The sequence below is a fragment of the Macrosteles quadrilineatus genome, unplaced genomic scaffold (assembly GCF_028750875.1).
Source record: "Macrosteles quadrilineatus isolate MER2022 unplaced genomic scaffold, UCM_ALF_1.0 Scaffold_2__2_contigs__length_208266976, whole genome shotgun sequence".
Classification (NCBI taxonomy): Eukaryota; Metazoa; Arthropoda; class Insecta; order Hemiptera; family Cicadellidae; genus Macrosteles; species Macrosteles quadrilineatus.
The window spans coordinates 176092017-176119137 of record NW_026542595.1 but is presented as its reverse complement, the minus strand read 5'-3'; the positions used below and the strand labels follow the sequence as shown (position 1 = coordinate 176119137).

The following is a 27121-nucleotide window of genomic DNA, read 5'->3' as shown; positions in this document are numbered from 1 at the left end:
TCCACAACTTAAAATTCGAAATATTGGTTCTCGATGGAATTCAGCAGTTCTGTTTTTTGTCCAAATCAAAAATAAAACATAGTTCTCTACATCGATCAGGTAATAGAACGTTATAGATACCTGTAAGAGTAAGAGGTTACCGATGTAAAAAATTATAAGTGAATAGAGAAAAAGTTACGAGTGGTACTGTACTTTTTGTAGAGACCCCAGTCAGTTAGACTATATGATTACCAGCAGTTTATTGCTGACTGTGAGTTTTTATGAGAGATCTTTACGACTTTAGTTAATCCGACCCACTCATTTGAGATAAAAACTGTGCTGTGGTGTAATTGCTTTTTAAAATCACTTACTTAATGTCATTTAAATTACTGTACTTTAATAGTGGCTCAAAACATTATTGAAAATATTATGTCCATAGCAAGTACACTGTACTACCTCGATGTTTAGAGATTCAATAAGGAGCTTATTATGAAATTCAAACGCATTATAGTTGTCACGAAAGTACGTCAATTGTGGAAACAGTTTTAGCAATTAAAATAATCGACATTTTGTTTATAGTTATTAAACCCTAGTGTCATCTCCTCACAAAGCCGAAAATATCTCAGATTTCTTCCGTTATCTGAACATTCTGTAGATGATAAGGAGAACAAATATTGCCAGAGTTGCTTAAACTGTAAAGTGTCGAGTGGTGTAATAAAACCTTCACTCCCGGTGTGACAATTTACCTTTACCTACAGTTACCTGACAAAGCTGGTTTCCTTGCACTGATTATAGCACGCAGAGTAGCTAATTGCTGCATTTATTTACTTTTGCCGCACTCATTTTTTGCCACACTCAAGTATTCTAACAAAACAACACAAAACGGTGTGTTTTTATTAGGCACGTAATACGTGTACGCTTGAAAATAAGTTGGCTACCAAGATAGGTACTTTCCTGATAAAGGGAACATTCATTATTATCGATGATTTATTTTCGATATATCGATAGTTTTGTTTTCCATCCGGTATATTGATAGTAACAAATTGAAACATATCAGCTGACAAGTACGATATAGGATACAGTTAATAAATATTGTTCAGTATCAACAAACAATCAAAAAAAACATTAGCCTATATTAAAATGAAACTGTTCTAAACTAACCTAACCAACCAAACTGGCTGTAACATTTCAAAAATCCGTTTGATAGCCTATTCCCCATATGCCTTTTCTCTTCTGTTATCAAATGGAATTTTGAAACGGTAACTTAGCCTATACAGCAAGTTTGGTTAGTTATGTTAGGTTAGTTTAGAATAGTTTCATGTCCTAATCCAATGTATAGGCTATTATTTTTGCCTAGACAAGGTTAGTTCTTAATTTGTAATTTAAATGCGTTTGAATATATTAAAACAGATGGAATACCAATCGTGAAGTAAAACAAAAATATCGATATATCGAAAATAAATCATCGATAATAATGAATGTTCCCTTTAACAGGAAAGTACCCAAAGGGTAAATACGACTACGATCAGCTGGTACAGCGTTTCCCATTTCGTTCAACGTTTGGATTCCAACTAACCTAAAAACGTATTGTAAATTATTTTAATGACTCATTATTTATATGCTTTATAGTAACTGTAGGAAAAATATAATGTGTAACAGGTGTGCAAATTATCTTTGCTGCACTAAAGAAACTACACTAGTTACACAAATAACTATTGTAAGCACACGTATGATATAGATAAAGGATTATCAGTCATTTTCTAAAATATTGTAATATTATTAAGTTATTGTCTTTACAGAAGTAAAATGTAGTGGAATCCCAACTGGGTTCTAAGTTGTCAAGGTTAAGTTGATCAAATAGATGTGAAGTTATATACAGTATGTGAAATTGTTAAAGCTTTAGAGTAGGTGATAATGTTGCAATCATACTACATGAAATGGACGTTTTTTATATAATGCCAAAATGTGGAGAGTATAGTCTTACAAGGAAGACAATAATCGGCAGAAGTTAGTAGGTCCAAAGCATAGAAACTCCAAAGGGACCAGTTAGCTAAGGAGCAACTCAAGAGGCCAATATGATCAATGTGAAACAAAAAGACAATTAACAGTAAACATGTTCTTAAACTGAGATCTTCACGTTGCTCTTACAAATTGTTTACCTAACAATTCGAAGGTCTCCGGTTCAATCCTAAGAAAATTTGGTAGTTTTTTTTCTGTTCGAAGCTTGACCAGGCAGTCATTGATCATTGGGCTTCTAAAAATAATCGTAACTAAAGAAACAGCTGATCTTGGTCAGTAACAAAACTGTAAAAGTCTGAACCTTGTAAAATCATTAGTTAATTTAGGTCGGACGAGTTCATAAGTTAAGTTTAGGTTTTGATGTCACTGAACCTAGCTGAAAAAATTCAAAATGTAACATAAATATGGGAGATGAATCATCAGTACCTTGTTTCAATAATCTAGAGATTAAGTTAGTTGTCTAAGCATATTCAGCCTGTGGTCTACTCCCACGGACTACCTCACTACCCGGAAAGGTCCATCAGCAAGCTCGATGTTTCTCCACTCCCGGTCATCCGACACCGACGTATCGCTGACGACCAGTGTACGGTCCACTGGTCACTGCTAACGTCAACCTAGCCAACACGGGTTGAGGGGATAGGCGCTGTCGCTGTCAAGTGTGGTAGAAACACCTTTAATATCCTTTAAAGGCCTCGAAGGAGTGGTGAACCTGGGTGGGCTAAAAGAGTTGAGATATTTTCTTTGACGTTACCTATCCTTTCTTGGATTGGGATCATAATTTGATGAGTGATGTTGCACTAAGGCTAAGCAGTGGGTATTTCGAAAGAAACGAAGCAAGAATAATCTAAGAGTACGTTTGGACAATATTGGGGGTTTGAACAGCAGAGATATCAAGCGGTTTTAAAGAACAAATGCTTGAACGGCCAATTTGCATTTCAAACATACACATTGTGAAAACTAGTAAGCGTAATTCAAGAGAAAGTAATATCTTGATTGTTAGAACAATGAAATTCAAATTCATCAAAGATAGCTGGGTAGCTTAGTGGTTACATTTTTTGGCTGATTAACCCAAATATATGCGAATTAATCCTAAACATTTTTATTTTTTGGGTAGTTCAAAACTACACCCAGCTGTTTTAGGGTTTTCAATAGATCGCGTGACAGTAAAGGCCCGTTTTGCCAGAAGCGTCTCGTGCGTCTATCGCTACAGCCGCCAGCGTCTGTAAAAAAGGCCCATGTTATACGGACAGCAAGAACGCGACAGATAAAACGCCGACGTTGAACTAAAAATTCAATGCTGTTATACGAGCAGCAATAACGCCGCGTCGTCGACGCCAGGGAGCTGTTTAGGCCCATGTTATACGGACAGAAAAAACGCGACAGATTTTTCATTTTTCAACGCAACAACAGTATTGCACAACTGGCGCCTGGGAACTACCCTGTCGGAGGAGTATGGTGGGGGTGAAGCACGGATCTGCCGCGTAAAAGCTGCCCGTATAAAGGTGCTCGCGTCATTTCTGTTGCGTTTTTTCTGCCAGTTTTACCGGTCCGGTTGCGTTGTCGACGCTGACGCTGGGTTTATAGTGTCCGACGCGACAGATAAAACGTTCGTATAACTTGCACACAGTGACGTCCTTTGCTCGGTAGGCTTGGCGTCTACGCGGCGAAAAATCTGTCGCGTTTTTTCTGTCCGTTATGGGCCTAACTGAGACGCTAGCGTCTGACGCGGACCACTGCTCCTGGAGCAGACGGAGACGCAGTCGCTAGCGATTATTACTGGAATAAGCACGTGTTTAGTTGTTGACATAACTTTGTTTCCTTAAATCAGTTGTGTTTACAAGTTTAATGACATCTCACAATCAAAGTGGGGATTCAATAGTGAAGAAGATCAAAAAACTTAAAAAAACTAGTGAAAAATTAGACGAAACTAGTGAAACCTGGTCTCATCAGAGTGGAGGTTATTTTCAATTAACAATTTAAAATATCCCTCTTCAGGTCTCTTAAAACATATTACGCACTTCTTTCCTAGGTTTGCACAACATTTCTAATATCTCTTCATCGTCTAATTCCTCAGCTAACAAATACTTTACTATTTCTTTTTACAGCTCATTTTCCCACTCACTGATAGAATAATCGCAAGGGACAGACGCTTCTGGCAAAATAGACCCGAGCGATAGACGCTGAGCGATTATCACTCTAGCGATCATCGCTGAGCGTCAAACGCGCCAGACGCTTCTGGCAAAACGGGCCTTAACAGCGGATCTTGGTCAGAAGCAAAACTACAAGTATCACTCCATTCCAAACTCATCCTTTACTAACATTCAGGTTAAATACGCGGTATTGTGTCTACGTCAAAACCTAACAAAATTTCTATTAAAAAGGCAGTTATTTTCCTAAAAGCGTAAAGGATGGACATTTTACACGCAACTAATACAATGGCATTTCGTTGAAAATATTCATTGAAACTGAAATAAAAAGGGATTTCTTCCAAAGACCTTCCCATTCGTTTGATAACAGTAGAATTCACTTAAACAAACGAAACTGGAGCAATATTTATTTTCCGAAACAACAACATAAGTACTGTATAATCACAATAATTAAGATAAAAATGAATACTTTAAAATAGGCAATCGTTTCTCAAAACCACACAATATTCCAAGGTCGCGAGATGCCGGGGGATATCACTAATGGAGTGATGGCACAATGATGAGGCACTCCCAGGGCTCAAGGTCCTTGACGACCCATGACGAAGGAGATCTAGGGAAACAGCTCTATAAACTGCTCGTTTGTCCATCTCTATCTGCACTTTTACCGAGCAATTTGGTATGCCGATTGCTCCAGTCTAGGTGACTAACTGTTTTAACTGTACAGTAGAACTTAATATTGCATATGAATCCCAGTTACTGTTTTAACGTACGTGTCTGATCATTGGGTTTGTCATACAGTATATGGTCCTGGCTAAGAACTAGCTGTTCTACGTTGACATTGAAGGTAATCTCAATATATTCTAAACTGACTGACTCGACTTTCTTAAAATACGCTCAAAGTCCAATTCTACAACCAATGACTTGGATACTGAGTCATTAGTATCACCCCTAACTGGCTTGGGCTTGTCGCAACTAAGGCACATTTTTTGGAACCCGTTGAGGGCTTGGCGCAATTAAAGAACGACCAAAGTACATGCAATGTCTGCTTCAGCATCCAAAAGTGGTCGTTCATTAATTGCGTCAAAGAGTTCCTTAATTGCGCCAAGCCCAAGCCAGGAAGGGGTGAGTTGCCGGTAGAAGGAGTGTCCTTGTTTACGTGTCATCATATCCTAACCTAACATAACCTCTAACCTATCCTAACCTAACCTAACCTAACCCAACCCAACCCAACCTAACCCTAACCTACTCAATTATACAGTAATAGAGGGCCGCCACTTGGTGTAGTTAAGGAACGTATCGGGTGGATCCCTGGAGTAGTTGGCGCAATTCAGGAATACCCGACTACCTGACTCAGGTCAATTGGCGCAATTAATTTCTGCCCATTTTGACCAGCAGTAGCCATATTTCATTCAAAGGATGTGCAGTTATTCGATTATGTACAGTTTAAAACTGTGCATTTCTCTTTAATTATAATTTATATGATAGCTCATATGACAAGCAGGTTACTCTAGTTTAATGACATATCTTTACAGTTTTGTTTGGTTTAATATTGGCGCATTTCATTCGACAGAAATCAGTAACTAACATCAGCGCTCTAAATTCATCAAAGTTCATTTGTATTACAACTGTCTAAAACTTTGCCATGGGTTTCGGAATGTCCATCTCTATCCATATTCTACAAAAGTGATATATTTCATACAAAATAAACCGTGAGCCAAACACTCACCACAGTTATGCCAATCCCCTGGCGGTTTGATGTTTGGTAATTTCCTTTGGTTTGCGGCGCTGCCAACAGTTGAGGTGCAAATATCTTCCGTCCTCGTGACTAATTTCGCAGTGGGAAATGAAAGTTGTAAAGTAAAAACAAACAATTATTGTTATGGATATTGAGTTTGGGAGGATACTAAATTTTAAAAACCAGTAGTTACAGCGCGGTAAATTGAACTTAAATTAAAACATTTTGCGATACATCTATTGGAGTTTTGAATTAGTGGATACAAAAAGTGCGTTCCTTGAAAAACTAACTTATGTCCATATTTTAAAATAAGTTAACTTACATTAAAGTTTATGTTTTAATGTGGCAGTTTCTTAAAGCATAAATTGTCGATAGCCATTTCAAATATCTGAAAACCATATAAATCCTAGTACTTTAGAGCAGCCTAAGTTTGTAATGAGTTGCGACAAGTTGAAGGTACTGTAACATCACGCTATTGGGCGTTACGTAATCAATACACCGGTAATTCTATCTAGACTTGGCTGTTGTCTTTGTGTAGAATATCTTCCATCTATCAATCTAATTTTAAGAAACAGCTAATAAGTTTAATGCTCTAAAGAGAACCTATTATTTTAGCTAAAAAGTATAAACCACGGGTTTGAATCATATTTTAAAAGTTTTTTCAGATGTTTACTTTCGCCGAAGGTGTCTAAAATGTATCTTTAAAACATTTAAGAATGTCAAAAGCGTTAAAAAATTATAAGCTTCCAAGAGGTAATGCAATCGAATAGTTTTAGCATCTAAAGTCAATGATTGCTTTTATTCAAAGTTCAAACTATACTTAAATGAGTGTGTTTTATTGCCGAATTATAACTTTACTGTTATACTTTATGATGTTAAAAATGTATTCTATTTTAAGAGGTAACTCATAACTTTTTTCCAATATCTTTGTGTCGTCACGTAGGTATTTCCTTTGTTTTTTGTTTTTTCCCCGCCGAGTGACTCATCTTGTATGGCTTTCCAAGGATCAGCTTACACGGTCTCACCTCAAGTCGTGTACCATGGAAATTGAAGCAGTCTCGACATAAAGCTAATGTTGTTACTTTGGTGTAAAATAACAATGGAGATGATAATATTTTTAATTTGTGTCACAATTGAAATTTCTCTCAACAGAACTATCCATGTCATCTTGAGTTGTGTTTCTACAGGCTAACAGTTGAATTAATCAAGCTACGGAAAACACCCGAAAATATTCTGACTGGAGGGCCACCCAGTTATTAGCTTAAAGAAAACTAAAGTAAACTGTCGTTGCAAATCGAAGCAACACAAAAAGATGTTTTATTTGTATGCTAAATGGATTCCAAAACTTCTATTAATATTTTTACAATCAACGCCTATGATGTGTCAAATTGAAAAGTATTGTGTTGTTGTTGTATAAACGTATGCGAATAAGATATGATAGCATAACATTACGCCCTACTTTCTAGGTTAAGTATGTTACCCGAAAAGAAGAATAAAACAACATGCAAAATAAATCTGACTACGTAGTAACCGAGAACACCATACTCAAAACCTCCAACAAATATAACGCGGTTCCAAAGGAATATTGTCACATGATGTACGAAAATTCATACCTTAATTGGATTAATTAATCAATTTCTTAACAAAATATTGAATTGCAGTAGAGTAACGCATGTGTGTTTGTTGATAGTAAACCTCGCCAGAACCTCGGCTTGGGAAAGTCAGCTGTCTTCACAAACAAGGGCGTAATTAGCGCGAGTGTGAGAATTATCTAAAAATGATGTATAGCCTACCAAGTCTCCGTATTCTACACAAGACGATACACATATCGTATTCCGTTTATACATCAACTGTAACAAATCTTAGGTGTTCTAGGGGATATTACAATCTCTGTGTTTAAACTGATTAGGTTCAGACTGGATTTTGTAAATTAACGTAGATAAACTGTATGGATAGAAAAATAATACCGGAGTTTAATGGTTATTTCTATAGACCCCCAATAATAAATGGCTAAGTTTGTATTTTATGATAGCAGAATGTAAAGTTCAAGCGAGGTAAACGAGAACATTGATTTTGGCATCCGTGCAATTCTGTCATATGATAAGGTCATGGATGTGGATCCGTATCGACTAAACTCGACTTTTTGCTGTTTGGTAGTCATGGAATACGTTTAGTAATCCCATAGTAATGCAAAGAATTCCACTAGTAAAAAAATAATGTATATAAACTTTCCGGTTCGGTCCTTATAAAATCTGTCAGTTCTAAACTAAACCAAGCTAACCTTGATCATTGGGATTTTAAAACGGTCCTGGCTCAATTACCAGCAGACCTTCGCCAGTAACAAAGCTATAGTTTCATTCATTCATCAGCCATATTTCGGTCAGCCTTATCTTAGCTTTAAATTCGCGCCAGGTGAAGAGGTGTGTCGGCGTCGTATACAAGGATTTCCTCAGCAGTAGTAATGGTTTTCTCCATAAATATACACAGTACTTCAGCAGGTCATGTAAGGACTCCAGAGTGTTCAAGTCACGGTTCCAGATGGCTACATGAATACGCAACAACACACGCAGCGGCGTGCCTAATGTGTGGTATGCGTGCCAGACTGCTCGGTGACCTCCCATATGCCTCTCACAGCTTTTGCTTTCTTATAGGACCTCCTAGTTGAAAAATATGCTACAATCCCGGCGTCCGCATTGCAAACTGCTGCCAGTCGACGGATGAACGATTCTCGCTAAATACGATCTAAAATGTCTTGAGACGTTCATTGGAAGAAACAAGAACTGATCTCGGACTCAACAGTTAGTGAACTGCTTCTCCTATTAGAAGTGGATTCGATCAAATAAGTGCAACGATCAAAAGAGCGATTTAGTTTGTTGTAAGAAAATCAAACCATGGGTACTAGCAAATAATTTGGCACATTTTCTACCTGTAAACGCTACAACTTACACCGATGTCTTTGTACATCAAATTCCTCGCAACAGCCGAAGACTTGCACGCAAAACACTACAAACACATCACCATAAAAACCCACGATGTCTAGAGGTCAAGTTCTTCGAGTTATCAGTAAATATTGAATATACTAAGTACAAAAAACACCACTAACAGGTTTGCGATGGCCAATTCTATTACGTGTAGGGTACTTCATTGGAATCTAAATGTATACCAGATAAATCACCACATTTCATCAAGACACCCGCCTGATGATCTCAAAGTGTTTGGTATTTAACACATAAGGGAAATACATTTATTTTTTTTTTTGCTGAAGAACAACTGCGTCTGAAATTAGCACCAAAAGTAGAACTATCATCAAAAATATTACCAAACTAGTTCACTCCTACCGAATGGATTCTACACACACCCGTCACATCCCTTTAGCAAATACTCACACAAACTCGACGGCGGGGAAGTAGTACGCATATTTCATGGCAGAATCACCAAATCACAATATCCACAGGAACACACACTTTCCCTCATAGTCCCGTACTGACTGCAGCATTGCAATGTACGATACAAGGATCCAGTCCAGTGCCTTTTACAGTACGTTGTCCTGTCTTACGTTGCGCAATGCAAGACCTGAAACCTCTCACTGCGGCTAAATTGGCCCAATAAGAAACAGAGGTTTATTGTATCTATAGGATAACAACTTTTATAAAATACCAGGTGGATTAGGCCAGCAGAAAAAAAATATTGCAAGGGATCATGAATACAAATCTTCACCTGAGGTAGATTTTTGAACGAGAACCGTAGGACCGGTTGCAAGAGTATTTCAGTGACTTTATGTCATTGGCCATGGTACTTCCAGAGGGAAATTGATTTAGGGAACCTTATTTAACAGTAGAGGGACCTCTATACCCCATCCGGCCTTCATTCCCTGGATCATTTTCTTTCGGTTGCAAGCCAATCTCCCCCGAAAGGTACTAATTATCACCCTCTGAAGTTAAAACTGTACAACGAACATCAGGCCTCCTCAACCGTAATGCCTGATGTCATGAGTGTCATGTGTTATTTCAAGTTAAAATTAGTCATTTCAATGTCGTTATGTTGCCACTCTGCAATGTGACTCAGGGTGGAGAGCTGACTTGCTCACTTAATATGGCTTCGATTTAATGAACAGTGTTTATATTCCAAGTTGCACATATAATACTGTACACCTGAGAAGTAGCAAGTTTTAAACAAATACATTGCATTTAGCTATCGCACCCAAAAACATATAAACCCTCATACATGAGTCTTAAAACAGAACAGAGTATAATAAAAAAACATTTGCCAACAACACTTTCAGCCAACGTGTGAGCACATTTTTAACTATTGTAGAAAGCAAAACATGCTTATTATTTAATATCTCAATTGATTTTGTATACTGTATCAACGACCCACATATAATCCCACATATAACTCATATTTTGTAGCACTCTGCAGTGAACGGCGGCATATCTGGTTGAGTTTTTTTACCAGGTCGCGTTGGAAAGTCGCCGGCACCGCTAAGGTAAGTCAAGGCAGCGAAAGTCCACCCGCACACTCACACAGTCGCAGCCCCGCCTGGTGAAGGCAAGGACTTTCTCTGGACGATGCAGATTGCAGACCCCTGGTCGCCGCCGTGACCATCCGAGGCTGTCTAGGCCAATAAACACGACTTTGAACACAGAGGTATACCCTTCCCTTGAAAATTTGAAAAAGCTAAACATTATTTCGGTAATGGTGTAAATAACTGCACATCTTTAAATTTCACTGAGCAACAAGTCTCATCCATTGTACCCTGATAACACAATCACATACTCTGGTCTTCTGCTGAAGACCATTGCTTTTAAAAAATGTAAAAGTGGATCGATGAACACACACTCACCAAAGACACTGAAACATTGAAACAATCAGCTGATTTTCACGTCCCGAAGTTAATTCTGGATTAACACAGGCAGCTATTTACAGCAATCTCAATATGTAGGCCTACTGACTATCCGGAACTGTAAATGGTAATACCATAATTGTTTTGGTGTCGACTTTAGTAATTGCAGTGGATAGCATATTAAGCTATGGTGGATAGTAAAAAAAAAAAAAAAAAAAAAAAAAAAAAAAAAAAAAAAAAAAAAAAAACTAAGGATACTGTTTACATAAACTTTTAGAATCGCATATTCCCAACTACAATCACAGAATAAAGAGTAGGCCTATACATAATATTATAAACTATCATACTCTACTACTACTATGTAGGCCTACTCTCAGTGGCGTCCCAATATTTATTGGTAAAAAAACGTAGTTATAATCCTTAAGAGTAGGCCTACTCACCCATTACAATTACTTGGTAAAAGCTCACTTTCTGGTCAGATAAATCGTATTATATACTACAAGTAAAATACTAAACTAAATAGAAGTTTAGTCAAATAAAAACCAAAATTAATTTCCAAACTGACCTAAGACTGGCTTTAAATCAGTTCTTACAAACACAGCTACTTTCGGAACTTTGGTTTACACGAAAAGGAAAGTTTGAGTTAACAGCTATTAACTAAAGAAGAACGCGAGCAATGCGCTGAATAGGCAGAATGAAAGTAACTGTGCTTACTGCAGATAGACTGGCAATTGTAAAGTACGAGTACCATTTTAACACGCGGTTACGCAAAATAAGTTGATATTATGTTTTAATTTATTTGAAATTTTCCTTACCTGAAATGAGTTCGATTAAATAGACTGACGCGCGCAAAGTATAACCATTGGGTAAAAAGCACACTGTTAAGCATAAGAAATTAGAGAGAGAAATCTGTTATACTGTAATCAACACACTCATGGGTAACCATCGATTTAATATGTGGCGAGATCAAAAGTAAAACACCCTGAAAAAGTTCCGATTTTGACAACGCGATGGGACCAGAGAAAACATAATAAAAATGGGACGTGTACTGCAGTCTCGAAAGACAACGATTTGATATCAAGTGCATAGTCAATGTCATTACTCAATGAATGCAAGTTAATGTTTACCTAGCATTCCGTCACCTGCGGGTAGCTGCCTTGTAGTTTATCAGCTGTTGATAACAACGACCTTGAGTTTATTGTTTAAATTTCCGCAGCGAGACATCAAGGGTTAGATCGACGTGGTGTGGAATATCTATACTTCCATGGATCATAAACATAAACAAATGACGTTTGTGGCCCGAAAGTAAACAAAACCCCTATACTACTAGCATTAATTAACGTATGGTTTTGTTAACTTTCTGGCCAAAAACGTCATTTGTTTATTGTTATGATCCATACCGGGTCCTTTGTAGTATTCGTGCTTCCATCACATTGAAGCGATTTTCCCAAATAGGGGAATAAGCTACAGTATTACCGTAGGTCTCATTGTAAGACCTGTACCAGGGACCGATTTACTTTTTTCGTTTGAGGTCCCCAGGGGCCAAAAATTCCATCAGTTCAAATACATATATACTAGTGTACCTGTTGCTCGAATTCGAGCAATTGCGAAGCATTACAGGCGACTCAAAGATTATGGAAATACTCACGATCTATACAACAGTTGGAAATAATCAAAATCTTTTGTAAATATCTTATCTTTTTTCAAAAAAGATGATCTTGTTTTTTTAATGTTTTCTACACATTTTTCCCACTCATAGCCGCATTAGGTTGTCCATGATAACTATTATAAACGAAAAAACATTATTTCTATTTCTTCTACTTGGTTGTGCTCTATGACTTTTTCTATGTTTCCATTGTTTGAAAATCGGTTATTTTAATGATTGCTCAAGAAATGTAGAACACTGTTGATTCAGTTTTATTTTTAGCCTAAATCAAATTGTCCAGGATTTCTCGCTCTTTTCCATTGTAATAATTACACCAACCCAAGTTTTGTCTACAGATGCAATATTCCAACGAATATCACCGACGTACAATCTCCAAGAAGTGGTAAAAAAGGCAGAAACCAACCCATAGATATAAGTTAACTCCAAAATAAATAATTTTAAGAGTTATTGTGATAATAGGATTTTCCACCGATTTGGTAATAGAACATTATATTGCAAAACATGACACGATGCATAAGAAAATCCATTTTAAAATCAGAAAACCCCATTGCAAATACTGTACTTCATTTTGACAAATTCAATAAATCACAATTTAAATATTAACAGCTGTTTCATTAAAAAGTAGTGTAGAAATATGCATATGGTCGTAATGTAAACAAATCTGAAGAGGCAACTTTAAAGGCTTCTGGGGCAGAGCCCCAAGGGAATTTACTTCGTTTCTCTTTTGATGGCTCATCTACAGACCAAGACCTTTCTTTAGAGACCCCTACCAAGTTTCTACGCCCAGCCGTTCTCTCAAATTAGCTGTGACAAAAACCCCGTTTTCCTCCATAAGAATAACATGGGATGCGAATTTAAAGGCCACTGGGGCAGAGCCCCAAGGGAATTCACCATGTTTCTCTTTTGATGGCTCATCTACAGGCCAAGACCTTTCTTTAGACACCTCTACCGAGTTTCTACGCCCAGCCGTTCTCTCAAATTAGCTGTCACAAAGAAAAACTGTTTCAAATTAATATACAGGGTGGATACAATTAATATACAAGTTAGTGTTACAAAATTTTATCTGTTAAACTACTAAGTATTGGTGACAAAATGGCACCAATTTAAGTTTCCATACCCTCACAGGTAGGGAATAACGGACAATTTAAGATTTTTTCAAAATATTTGTATTTGCTTACATAAAATGGCCATAAGTGCACTAAACATTGTTTTTATTCCAAATTCATTGTCATTTTTAGAATCCTCGTTAAATTTACAATATTAATAGTACAAATTCATTGAGATGAAACATCTGCATAAGCCCTTATTTGGCATTGGAAGTTTCAATTTGTGATTTTTTAGAAAAAAGTAATAACTTTTTCCAAAGTTTTTCTATACTACACTGGACTCTAGAGATTGTCAAATATTACTAAAAACTTCTGTAGTTATTAACCTTTAAAATGATGTATAAACATCTACTGTTCGTTTGATTTGTCGTTCTCAAATTTAAGAGTTTCTCTTAAAAAACAAGGAATGGCCAAAATCGCCTCCCTTTAAAATAACATGTATTTGCTTAAATAATATGGCAAAAGCTGCAATAACAATTATATTTCAATTGGGTTTATTGTAATTTTTAGAATCCTTGTGAGATTTATTATAAGAATATTAAAGATCTGTTATGATTAACATCCATATAAACGTATGTTTTGTGAAAACACGTAAAACTTTTATTTTTTTAAATTTTTTGAATACATTTAATATTGCTTAAAGTTACACATGTTACACCTAACTTAAGATTATTTTCTAAGCGTAAACAAATAAATGGAGTAACCTCTAAAATTATGTGGATACTACACTTTACAATGTTGTCAATATGTTCACCGAAAACCCAAAATTAATCTAAGTAAAGTATAGCAATTAGATTGTAGTGCTTAGACAGGTGCTAATGAAAATCAGCCAAGTGATTTATTTCTTTACTAAAATTATTGTTAAAACCTCATAAATACGTAGCTTAACTAATTTACACAAAAAATAAAAGTTAATTCTAAAACACACAATATTCGAAACTTAAATAACTGTTCCTTAATTCCTTAACGTTTTAATAGTTGCCTTCTATTTGATGCCAACTACTTGAGTTTTATTTTTTTTTTTCAAAATCTCCTTTATTTTCCCTGATATACAGCCAAGTTTTTTTTGGAAGTGGCACCAACATTAACATTAAAATACAACGTTCCTCTGACTAGCACATCTGCATTCATTATCCAGTTTTAAATTTCCTTATTATCTTCCACTAAAGATGAGGAGACCAAGTACTCCACATAGCCACTCAAAACAAGTCCAGTGGACTTAAAGTCTGGCGACCTGGCATGCAAGCAAATCACACCATGATCCATCTTTATCATTGTTATCATTGTTCAAGTTTTGTATTTTGCATTAAGTCAATCTTGCACATCGGTTGAATGTACCATGTACCATAGAACGAACACCGTAAACGATTTTGAAGTTATGCCAATAAAAAAGAAAAAAATCCCTAAATGAAGATACATCACAAAACATAGGTTCATAAGGCGTTAATCCTAACAATACCTCGATATATTAGGAATTTTACAAGGATTCTGAAAATTGCAATAATACCCATTTAAACATGATTTTTAAAGCAGCTGCTGCCATATCATTGAAGCCAATCCATGTTTTTTTTACAGGAAATTAAACATTAGCCGTACCGTGTTTTTCAAGAAAAACTCTTAAATTTTAGAACGACAAATCAAACGAACAGTAGATGTTTATACATCATTTTAAAGGTTATTAACTGCCAAAGTTTTTAGTAATATTTGACACTCTCTAGAGTCCATTGTAGTATAGAAAAACTTTGTAAAAAGTTATTACCTTTTTCTAAAAATCACAAATTGAAACTTCCATTGCCAAAAGAGGGCTTATACAGATGTTTTATCCCAATGAATTTGTACTATTAATATTGGAAATTTAACGAGGATTCTAAAAATGACAATGAATTTGGAATAAAAACAATGTTTAGTGCACTTATGGCCATTTTGTGTAAGCAAATACAAATATTTTGAAAAAATCTTAAATTGTCCGTTATTCTCTACCTGTGAGGGTATGGAAACTTAAATTGGTGCCATTTTGTCACCAATACTTAGTAGTTTAACAGATAAAATTTTTTAACACTAACTTCGTTCCACCCTGTATAGATTTTGATAAAATAAGAAATATCTATTCATTTCACACCTAACTATTGGGACAGAAGGGTCCAGTTTCGAATCAGTTACTGAAAAAGTTACGGACTTGACTCAAGGTCAAACTGGCGACCCAGAAGAACACCAAATACCTTGTCTTCTAGTTAAGTAATATTAAGTTTATGTTATAAATTCATGATTAATTCGAATGTATTCCACGCGAATATGTACATGAACTAGAGTATACCAAGACCTTATCTTTGTACATATTCCCAACTTTACCTTTACAATGTAACATAATAATACACTCCAGATTATACTTTCTCTTTTCCCCCATGGTTAAGCCAGCCTAATTGAAAGTTTATGGCAGTCATAACACTGTACATGACTTGTTTTCATATTAAACTCTTAAACAATATCAATTAACGTAACAAGAAAGTATTTCACTCTTAATAGTGTGATCAACATTGCTAATAGAAATCCATAGCGTATCATCGATGGCATAAAATAACTCAAATATTTCCCTTAACCGTTAATTAATTGTCCCCAATAATTTCCTAACCAATTAACCAATATTGTTAACTACTTCCTACCGTTGCACTTTTACTGAAAAATCATAAACCTACCGGAAACTTTGTGAATTCTCGTTGAAATTAATGTCCCAATCGATACCCGGTTAATTACCGATCTCGCAACTTCCTCCATTCCTGGATTGTGTGAATCGTCGTACATTGTGTCCACGTTTCACACCGGTACGGTACACGGTACAATCGCCATACCGTGACGCCGACGCCGACGCCAAGTGAGCCACTTTCTACGTTGCATTCCTGGGATTTGCTTGCAATTAAACCTTTCTTGCCTTTTGTAGTCGCCGACGAAGTGGCTTTCATAATATATGATGTACCATAGCGGCGAAGCGGTGGTTCTTTCTCTGTGCGGGAAATTCTAAGATTTACGGTACTGTATTGTTGTTACTACCACAACTTTTAGTGTCTTTACTAAACGTCTAGGCATTTTTTAAACTAGCTGCTATACCCGTGCTTTGCAGGGAGAACGAAATAATAATAGTGCTGCATTCTGTTAAAACCTGGTTGAAACAGCGATCAATGATCTTTGATTATTTTTAAATATGAATACCCATAAGGTGAACATGGGAAAATCCACAGCCACTAAGGTGGAGCCACGTTCAAGAATGGGAATGGGACAGAAACCTTCTTGGGGGTGTATAGAACAACATCCCAAAGTTTCATAACGATGGGATGGTCCTGTTGGTAACCCACAAAGGACAAACGATTCGCTAAAAACATATGACAAACTACAAACGACATACACTGTATTTTAAATTATACCATCATTTGACCAGTGTATTGCATTAAAATATGCAATGAAAAAGTATAACACATTAACCACACGGCACCAAGAAAAATATATTCTAATAATCAAATAGCAGAAAGAAATATAGCCTACCATTATAATATTGTAATTAACATAACCTGTTTTAAATTTTACCTTCATATATTTTATTAGTAAACATATCTAACTAAAATTCTTTCAAAATCCCTGAAATGGGTATTTCTAAGACGGTCCCAGGGCTAAGCATTGAAAGCTATCACGAAAATTATAGTGTATAAATAATCCTACTTCATGAAATTGTACAAGAATGTACAAGTTTCGTGACCATCGGTCCAGCGGTGTCTTAGTTTATCACTGCCTAATATATATATACAAACAAATATACAAATCAACATCATCTTTTTATTTATATTAAATTTAAATTGTGGAAGTATGTTGTATGAATGCTTACAACTAAGAGTTAGGAAACGTATGGCTTAAAACCCATAAACTGATCCATATAATGAAAAACACCTATTTTCGAGTTACGAGATTTGGCCATAAATTGGTTGGTATTTCGATCAACGGCATTGGCATTTCCTAACCTTTTTTTAGCGAATTTCCCTATAGGGAAGTAGCTATTACCGTAGGAGGCACGGTAAGACCTAGACCCGGGACCGATTTACTTTTTCATTTTGATGTCCCCAGAGGCCAAAAACACCATTCGTTCAAATTTTTATATATGTATATATATAGACTAATATATATATATACGTCCGTGAACGCGATAATTTGAGTAATTTTTGTCCGATTTTGATGAAATTTGGTTTAAAGGTATAAAGCGGGATAAACTTGAATGAGTTCGCGAACCAGCGCGATCGGACCATGGGAACGGGGCTTTACGGGGGGTTTTATGGGGTAAAAATTGGTTTTTCTCACTTTTGACCCTCAAAACACAAAATTTCCCGATTTCTCTTTAGACCTTTTTAAAGAGCTTAAAAAAAAATAATTTAGTACATAAAAGTATTTTTGTTCGATTATTAGTAACGGAGAAAATTTAAAAAATTGTAAATTTAAAATTCCCATGTTATTCTTATAGAGAATATTGTCAAATGTTGTAGTTTGCTTGTTTATGGATATATTTTGATCAAACTTGGCAAATTTATTTATTTTGTACTAAGCTATCAGTATTTTACTCAAAAACACACTTTATTAGTTTCCTTGTAGCAGCAAACCTAGGTACTCGTTAAACCTAATGTTATTACAATATATTTAACTGAAAATCAATTCAGACAAATGGAAATTCGCTTAGTCGGCAGGTTTGCTGCGGCGGGGGTATTTTGTGTAGGAACGGTCCAACCTTGGTCTTATTTATTAACTAGCTGTAACCCGCGGGCTTTGCCCCGTTTAACTTCTTAATTTTCAAGATTATCTCGTTCGCATGGCTCAATCACGTCCTGGTTGAAGTTTGTTCGCTACGCTCACTCACCTTTAGGTTGGAGCTACAACAATTGTTGTACTCGTTCGCTACGCTCACTCACCTTTAGGTTGGAGCTCGTTCGCTGCGCTCACTTGCCTTCAGGTTAGCTCGTTTGCTACGCTAACTCGCCTCCAGGTTGAAGTTCGTTCGCTACGCTCACTCACCTTTTGGTTGCAAATTAGCTGTTGTCATAAATGTAAAAGAAATAATAGTGCTGCACCCTGTTGGTAATCCTTGTAACTTTAATGCTATTGAACATCATAGAACAGAACCAACTTGTTTAATTGAAACAGCTGTTAAGATTCATTAATTCCATTTCTCATAAGGTTAACATGGGAAACTCCAGAGCCACTGGGGCGGAGCCCTTTTAAGAATTTCGAAACGGGAAATAGTTTACGTCCGATTCGCATACCTACAGAATTTACACACCAAATTTCATAACGATCGGTGAAGTCGTTCCGGAGGAGTTTGCAGACAAACACTGTGACACGAGAATTTTATATATTAGATAGAGATAGATAGATATGTGCTACTGCTACATATATTTCTGTTGTACATCATCAAACCATTATTCACTCTGGGTACGGCAAGTAAACTTATAATCCGATTGCAAAGTTTACGTATAAATCGGGTTTGATACCAGATACGTCTACAGAGGGTGTTTATGTTAAACAAGTTCTTTATTATATTTTAGTGACAGTTTTACATTGAATGTTTTAATTTTTTTTTAAATACGTGGGGACAAACACAAGTTTTCTTGTAAATAATATAAATAATTCTTTCTGGTTAAAATAGCTTATTAAGTTAATCAACTATAAACACAGTCACAACTAACACAGTCAGATACCTAAAGACTACTTCAGCTCACTCAAAAGTTGTTCAAAGGTTTATTGCGGACATTTTCCATCACGATTGTAAAAAACAATACACAACGTTTCGGGATCTGGAATCTGATCCCGTCCTCAGGCGAAAAACTCCTAAGCTGAAACTGTCTAAGCGTTTGTGTATTGTTAGTTGTAATGTGTTGGTTAAGGGGATCATCTCATAACTCCAAGATTTCATAACTCCAAGTGATCATAACTCCAAAGTTTCATAAGTCCAAGAGATCATAACTCCAAATTATATTTAATCCAAAGTTTCAAAACTACAAGTACCCGAAAAGGGATAATTTCATTACTCCAAGAAAAATATAAGTGCAAGGTATCATTACTCCAAAGTTTCATAAGTCCAAGATATCATAACTCCAAAGTTTCATAAGTCCAAGTAAAAATTAAAGCAGAGTGTCATAACTCCAAAAGTTGAGTCGAGTCTCATATCTCCAAGTGGAATGTGTAGTACAGTCAGCGCCACAAGTTCCTGCGCTGTCCGCTCCGCTGTAATACTGTCAGCAGCCTTTGCCGCATCATTGTACCCATATACCTACCGTCGCCTGTCAAACGATTATGTAATTTTGTTATATACTTACAGATTAATTAATTGATATACTTCTTACTTCTATGCTAAAGGTACTTTAACCTTTAACTACTCGCGCGGGTTTTACTAACGTATGTACTCGCGTGGGGTGTTTTTTGACACCCCGTTATTACATATTTGTTATAATTAATTGTATTAACACTAATAATTGGTAAATAACATTTTTTGTTGTTATTTAAGTTTATTAAAACGTTTTTATTAGCTCGCTTTCTTGTCCGGTACAAATTTTGCAATCAATTTTATACTAACTTCCCGATGAGCTAGAGACTTGAAACTTGAAACATAGCCCACAAATGGAAGACAATGCAATATAATATCATTTAATTTTCATATTTCCCTTGGGCTACGCCCCATGGGCTTGTTTTTATTTTACTGTATACTGTTTCCAATATGAAAGAGTTATTTATTTTAAGTTATACAATGTAAATAATATATTTCTTTTACCAACTGCAGTTTGTGTGTGTATTTGGTCAAGTTTTGCATATAGACCATTTGTTGTATTAAAAAATATGTATTTTGTCATTGAACTGTTTGATATTGAATAACTAGCATATGTACTACCCGGAAAATATATAATTTTTAAAAGATTATAATACGTCTGTGAATGGTAAAGGTATTATTTTTCCCTAAAATGTACTACTAAAAAAACAGTTTTTAGGGGGGGGGATCGTAATACACACAAGTTTTGTGCAAACAAATTTATTTATATGTCAAAAACACTTGTTTGTTATCGAAATAAATGTAAATAAAAAATGTCCTTTCATTACTTTTAGAGTCTTTCGCAAAAAGAACAACATTACCTTATACAGGAACTTGTACTTTTTACGAAACGTTAACACTCACGTGGGGAGTTGAAAACACCCTATACTTTGTAATACACATGTATTACCAAGTGAACACTAGAGATCGCACGGGGACTTTGGATGAGAAACGTTCCTGTGTTTCACAGTTTTAACTTTACATTTCAGGTAATTTAGCCTACACTAAGTGTACAATGCAGTTGTCTGCTTGCAACATTGAGCAGATAGCAGACATAATAATCAAATAATTTCTAAAGTCAATGTTACATATGTTTCTCGTAAATGAAATGTATACTTGCAGTATCCAATCTCATTAGTATATATTTTGTTTCAAATGAATGCAATGTCTAATTTCGTTATTCAAAGTCAATTACAAGTCTGGTTCAATTAAATGTATTGTCTACCTCAAAGTATATATGTGTCATCTGGTTCTCATAAATTAAATGTCTATTTGCAGTAGCAGTATCCTAAATCAATAGTACGCCAGCTTCACAAAAATGAGAAATTTACTTGCAGTATCCAATGTCAATGGTCCATTTGGTTCACATAAATAAGATGCCTATTTGCAGCATTCAAAGTCAATGATACGTCGGGTTCACTTAAACGAATTGTTTACTTGAAGTATACAAACTCAATGGTACATATCGTTCACATAAATAAATTGTCTACTTGCAGGATCCAAAGAAATGGTTAATTTGATTCCCATAAACGGAGTGCCGATTCGCAGTATATTAAGTAAATGTTACGTCTGGTTCACGTCAATGGAATGTCTACTTGCAGCATCTAAACTCAGTGGTATCTTCGGTTCATATTAATGGAAGTCCTAATTATTGCAGTACCTATTCAAAGTCTGCATTATTTAATTGTAAGTCTAGTTCACTGAAATGGAAAGCCTACTTGGAATTGCAAGTTAAATGGAAATATAACTCAATGGTAGGCTTATATTTGGTTAAAATGTAATGGATATTTAGATTATTTAAAGTCTAAGGTTGTCAGATCCTTAGTAGATGTGTAATACTATAGTACACGGTAAATTTAAAGAAGCAAATTTTATCAAACTGTGTCCTTCCCATTGCAAACATAAAACTTGAGTATATCTGCAATAGACATTTTATACTTGATGCCAACCCCGTACGAAGGACGGGTTCTCTGCTAGTATCTATATAATTAATACGCGAACACGAAATTTGTCGGTTGAACTCATCTGTCATTTCTTAACAGATATTATCCATTGACGTCTCATTGGAAAGAGCGTGTCGCGTAGATTTGCAATCTGGCCTTACAATTTTGACAACCAAACATAACGTTATGGTGATTGGGAAAAAACCCTCTTAAGGCCGAATTAAACTGGAAAGGCAAAGGCATTATAAGTTATCATAAAAGTCAAGTGATTTTAAAGTGATTAAAGTGATTTTAAAATAATATTACTACATCCAATAAAACTTTCGCATTATTCACATTATTATTCACATTCAAGGTAAATATAAAACCATTTGAAAAACATTAGGCCTTTCAATTCTGCATTTTTTAGGTAAATATAACTTACGTTATTACAGTAACTAGCCAAATTAATGCCAATTAAAGCAAATAAATTTGTGACAGAGAGGTTATACAGAAAATCAGGCAGTTCTTAAGTAATGTAAACAACATTTTATCGCTATGAAAAAATGACTGAAATTTGTAAACGTACTGGTGACACTGGGTAGTACCATGCTGACTACATTTTGACGAAGATCAACATGAACAACATAATGTGGCTACAAGTGGAATAAAATTGTACAATACACTAAAAACCATATAAGATGTTGAAAAATGATCAAATATTTACAAGAAATGTTTATTATATGGAACTGTTAGGTACGTAGTGTATGAGTTGAGTCTTAAACTCGTCGGAAATTATGACTTTCATTCTTTTTCAAAAAAGTTATTTGTTTTTTAATAACTACTTGACTTCTTTGCAATTGCTCGATTTCAAGCAACATGTACACTATACATTAAAACGTCACAGAGTGATTTATTTCACGATGCTAATCAATAACCATTTGACATATTTTCATGATTTTGTGTTGCAAGAAACATCGTTACCCCTAGGACTGCCAATAACCGATACCGTATGTTTCAGTTCGAAAGACTATGACAACATACCTTAGTGTAGCAATAACACAAATAAGGTCCTCGATATCAATGCTTCTGTTTCATTCAATAAGATGTTTTATGACATTTCTTCAATTTGAATCATGCCTATTTATATTTCATTACTATATACATTACAAATAAAACTGTGAGCAATACTCTTACAAAACTTGTACAACCTTTTTTTGTCCGAACATAATCCCCCAGATGAACATATTTCCTAGCATCAAAAACATATTTTTTCAAGTAAATAAAACAAACGCAAATTAATTGCATTGCCCAGCTCTTTCATTAAATAAACAGAATTAAATTATTCAAACTGTGAAAGCATAACAGACGTAGCCCGTTGAATTCGGCCTATGGGGACCTGAGAAATTAGTCCATACCTATAATATTCAGCAAATATGCACATTCTAAGCTCAAGTTTGATGTGCTGTATGCCTATATTTTTATTTGGTAAACTGCCATAACCGTTTACATTTAATTTGATTGTATTTATATGCAATATTTATATTTATATTAATATTTTTTTTATTATATTTATATTTATAGGCCTTTCTTACTTAAATTTACATTTTTTAAACGGGCAGTTCAGAAGACGGGGCACGGAAGCCACGTCATGTTGGTAACATTGACAATTCGAAGTAAGCGGCAGGCAGGTTGCCAGTATGGATACTAAAAAAGTCCCACACGCCCCTGCTCGCCCCTCTACGCAACTCTCCATCAATTCCAGAACATGAAAGGATCCATAATGTCATATGGGTTCAAGTTATGACCAAATGTTACAGGACCACTTTTGTTAGCTGTATTGTTCTACACCTTTTAATTTTCTAACTCTTCTCTAGAGTCATTATTAAAAGAATTAATAAATACTAGTGTACATGTTGCTCGAATTCGAGCAATTGCAAATATTACAGAAGATATTTCAAAACGAATAACAGTCATATTTACAACGAATTTAAAAGAGTCAACTCAAAGATTACCGGTGTGTAACTCAGACTATGTTTATCTTCGTTATTGATAAACCTAAAGCATTCGGGCCGGTTTTCTCCTTCTCAAAATGCCTCGCTGTACAGGCAACACAGGTCATTTATAGAGGGCCAATTGAGAACGAAAAGTCGTTTTGGGGTAGTGTTAGGGGGCATTTGTAACCTAATAGTTGAGATTGTCCAGGGTCAGGTGCTGACTGTGATGAGTTCAGCCTAATACTCGCCACTGTTCTGTGAGCTGCGGTCGTTATCACGATTACGCCTCCTGTCTATATGTGTTGTTGTCGTCACGTCGGAGGCATATAAAAGAAAAAAAACAACAAATAAACAAATGATAGCTACACAAAACAACGATAAATGTTACAATCGTACTAACACGATCCGTCATAGCTACACAAAACAACGATAAATAAATACACAAATTTAAGATTCTGTACAACCATACTAACAAAATCCGTCTTGGAGGTTATGTTTACACAAACTCAAATAGTAAATAAATGTACTCGATGGGTTTCATTGAATTGAAAAATAAATAACAGCAATTAAATTAAACAGCTGACCAAAATGTAAACAATTATGTTCTTCATAAGGATAACATGGGAACTTTCAAAGCCACTGGGGCAGAGCCCAAGGAACTTTTTCAAAACTGTAAGGTCAGTTTGCAAATCTACGCGACACGCTCTTTCCAATGAGACGTCAATGGATAAAATCTGTTAAGAAATGGCGAAAGAGTTCAACCGATAAAGTTTCATGTAGCGTATTAATTATATAGATTTTCGTAATGAGCGACATTTCCTACCTGTAGGCTAAACGAAACGTGATACGTATATCTATATAATTAATACGTGAACACGAAGTTTGTCGGTTGAACTCCTCCGTCATTTCTTAACCGATTTTATCCATTGACGTATCATTGGAAAGAGCGTGTCGCGTAGATTTGCAAACTGGCCTTGAACTGGATTTGAAAAAGTCCCTTGGGCTCTACCCCAGTGGCTTTGAAGGTTCCCATGTTATCCTTATGAAGATCATAATTGTTTTAATTTTGATCAGCTGTATAATTTAATTGCTGTCAATATTTAAACTGCATTTCAAAGAAAAGCGTCCTACAAAAATTAAATCTTTGAAAAATAAATCATTGAAAGAACCCATTTGCAAATTATTGAAACATTAAAAGTCATAGAACGCCCCCCTAGTAGAAGAAATAGAGATAATATTTTTTTAAAGAATTAACTATCGTCATTAGCCTGTATAATGAAGAACACCTACAAGATTCAGATTCCTACAAACTATGAACGAGGATGTTAGCCGAAGTGCTACAAATTTTATTAGGAAACATGGACTTAACTTTGTAATCATTGCAGAGGAAAGCCCTCTAAAGCCAAATAAATCTGGTACGTCAATGACATTAACCTATGTTTTCATAAAAGTCAAGCAATTTTAATAATAGCCTATGAAAATTTCCAAGAGCCCCTTACCAACATTTTACTGAAGGCTTTTAATTATTATTCATATGCTAAGGGAAACAAAAATCATCTGAACAACAGAAGGTCTTTAACTTTGCATTTCTCAGGTAAATATAATTAACGTTATTGCAACTAAACAAAAAATACACCAATTGAACAAATAAAATTGTGACAGACAATTTGATGAAAAATAAGTACGACAACGAATTTAACACAAACAAAAAACTAACATTTGGATTATGAGTTAAAATTCTGGTGACGCAATAACAACGATAAATATACAGAAAATCAAAACAAATTGAATACTGGTACACAATCATCACATGTTTGATTTTCAGCGTGGGATGAATATAGATAAGTTCATATTTTATTTGGATTGTGGTCGAGTTTTGACCACTGGACGACATCAATTCTTATATTAAAGTACTTAACTCATTAAGGTACTTCAATAATACCTAAATGATAAATACCTTCTATTTAACTCAAATAAAACAATCTGGTATTAGGTATAGATGTATTTACTCAAAAACCTATTTCTATGATAATTTAGTCACGAAATCCAAATGTTTAGACCTATCTATAGATTATATCCGCTTGTTTGGATCATACAAGTCTAGATAGTATTTTTAAAATTTTAAATATGGTATTTTTTTATTAAACCCATTATGCACTACAGACATTTTGCGTACAATTTACTTTGCTAACATACACTCTCATATTTGTTACGGAATAAAGATTTATGAGGGAACAAGTAATTGTAACGATAATCAAATTTTATATTTACAAATGAATGCTACAAGATGAAACCTTAACCTGGATTAATACTGTTTAAATTTTTTCCGAAAATAGGAGATGAAAAATAGTGGAAAAAAAGGCACTACGACTTATTTGCGTTGTGCACCACGAATATTATGTAGAAAAAATTTCGAAATTTCGTACATACAGCTTAAGAAGTTAAGACTAAATATTTTTCATAGTTTAGAAATTTTAAAACGTGAACTAATACTGTATTTCCTTAATATTGTTGTTGGAAGACGGCAATTGCTAAAATACTGTGCGCGTAAACTAATTCATTCACCTCATGGTGGCCATCTAAGTCGATTATTGGACAAACTAAAAGTCTTACGAAAAAATGTTTGGAACAAAAATTGAAGAACATCTTATTATCTATACTTTTCTCGCTGAAAGTTTTCATCTGACCAAAAAATAAAAAAATCCTCGCTCACTTACTTTTTCATGTTTACATTGAACAACCTTTTCATATTTTCCATTATTAAACATTAATCATCTGCACGAACTAAATTGTATTTATATAGTATTAAACATCAGTTTACGCAGAATTTAAATATGTAAATTTCATCCTCTCACTATTTGTATTACAATTTAGACGAACGTGCAAAGCGACAGGGAACGCACCACTTCAAATAATCTCGCCAACATCGGAAACTCTCTTCCAGCATGAGTGTGTGTAATGGGTGCGTGTGTGTGCGTACGTTATCGCTTCCTGCACAGACTGTACCCATTGTCACTTGGAGTTATGAAACTTGGTGTTATGAACCCTTGGAGTTATGAAACTTGGACTTGTGGTCCTTGCAAATCTGTACGTTTGGAGTTATGAAATTTTGTATTTTAATTTACTTGGTTTTATTTTAACTTGGACTTATGAATCTTGGAGTTATGAACGCTTGGAGTTATGAAACTTGGTCTTATGATATTTTGGTTTTAATTTACTTGGACATAATTTTACTTGGAGTTATGAAATGTTGTATTTAAAAGTACTTGGAGTTATGAAAACTTGGAGTTATGAACCTCACCCTTGGTTAAGTTTTTTCACCTGAGGACAGGATCAGATTCCAGATCCCGAAACGTTGTGTATTGTTTTTGTGATG

General features: G+C 35.1%; 1 protein-coding gene across 4 annotated transcripts in view; it reads right to left on the bottom strand.

Annotated features, from left to right (window-relative positions):
- Positions 1–27121, bottom strand: part of LOC128985765 (echinoderm microtubule-associated protein-like 2) — a 102116-nt gene that overhangs the window by 64614 nt on the left and 10381 nt on the right. For 3 of the 4 annotated variants that reach the window (XM_054405616.1, XM_054405618.1, XM_054405619.1), the window contains exon 1: positions 9267–9319. The exons of the other annotated variant lie outside the window; for it this stretch is intronic. In XM_054405616.1, the coding sequence (XP_054261591.1) occupies positions 9267–9304 (38 nt within the window). In that variant the 5' untranslated portion in view covers positions 9305–9319. Of the gene's footprint in view, positions 1–9266; positions 9320–27121 lie in introns of those variants that run through there. 4 annotated transcript variants of the gene reach the window in all.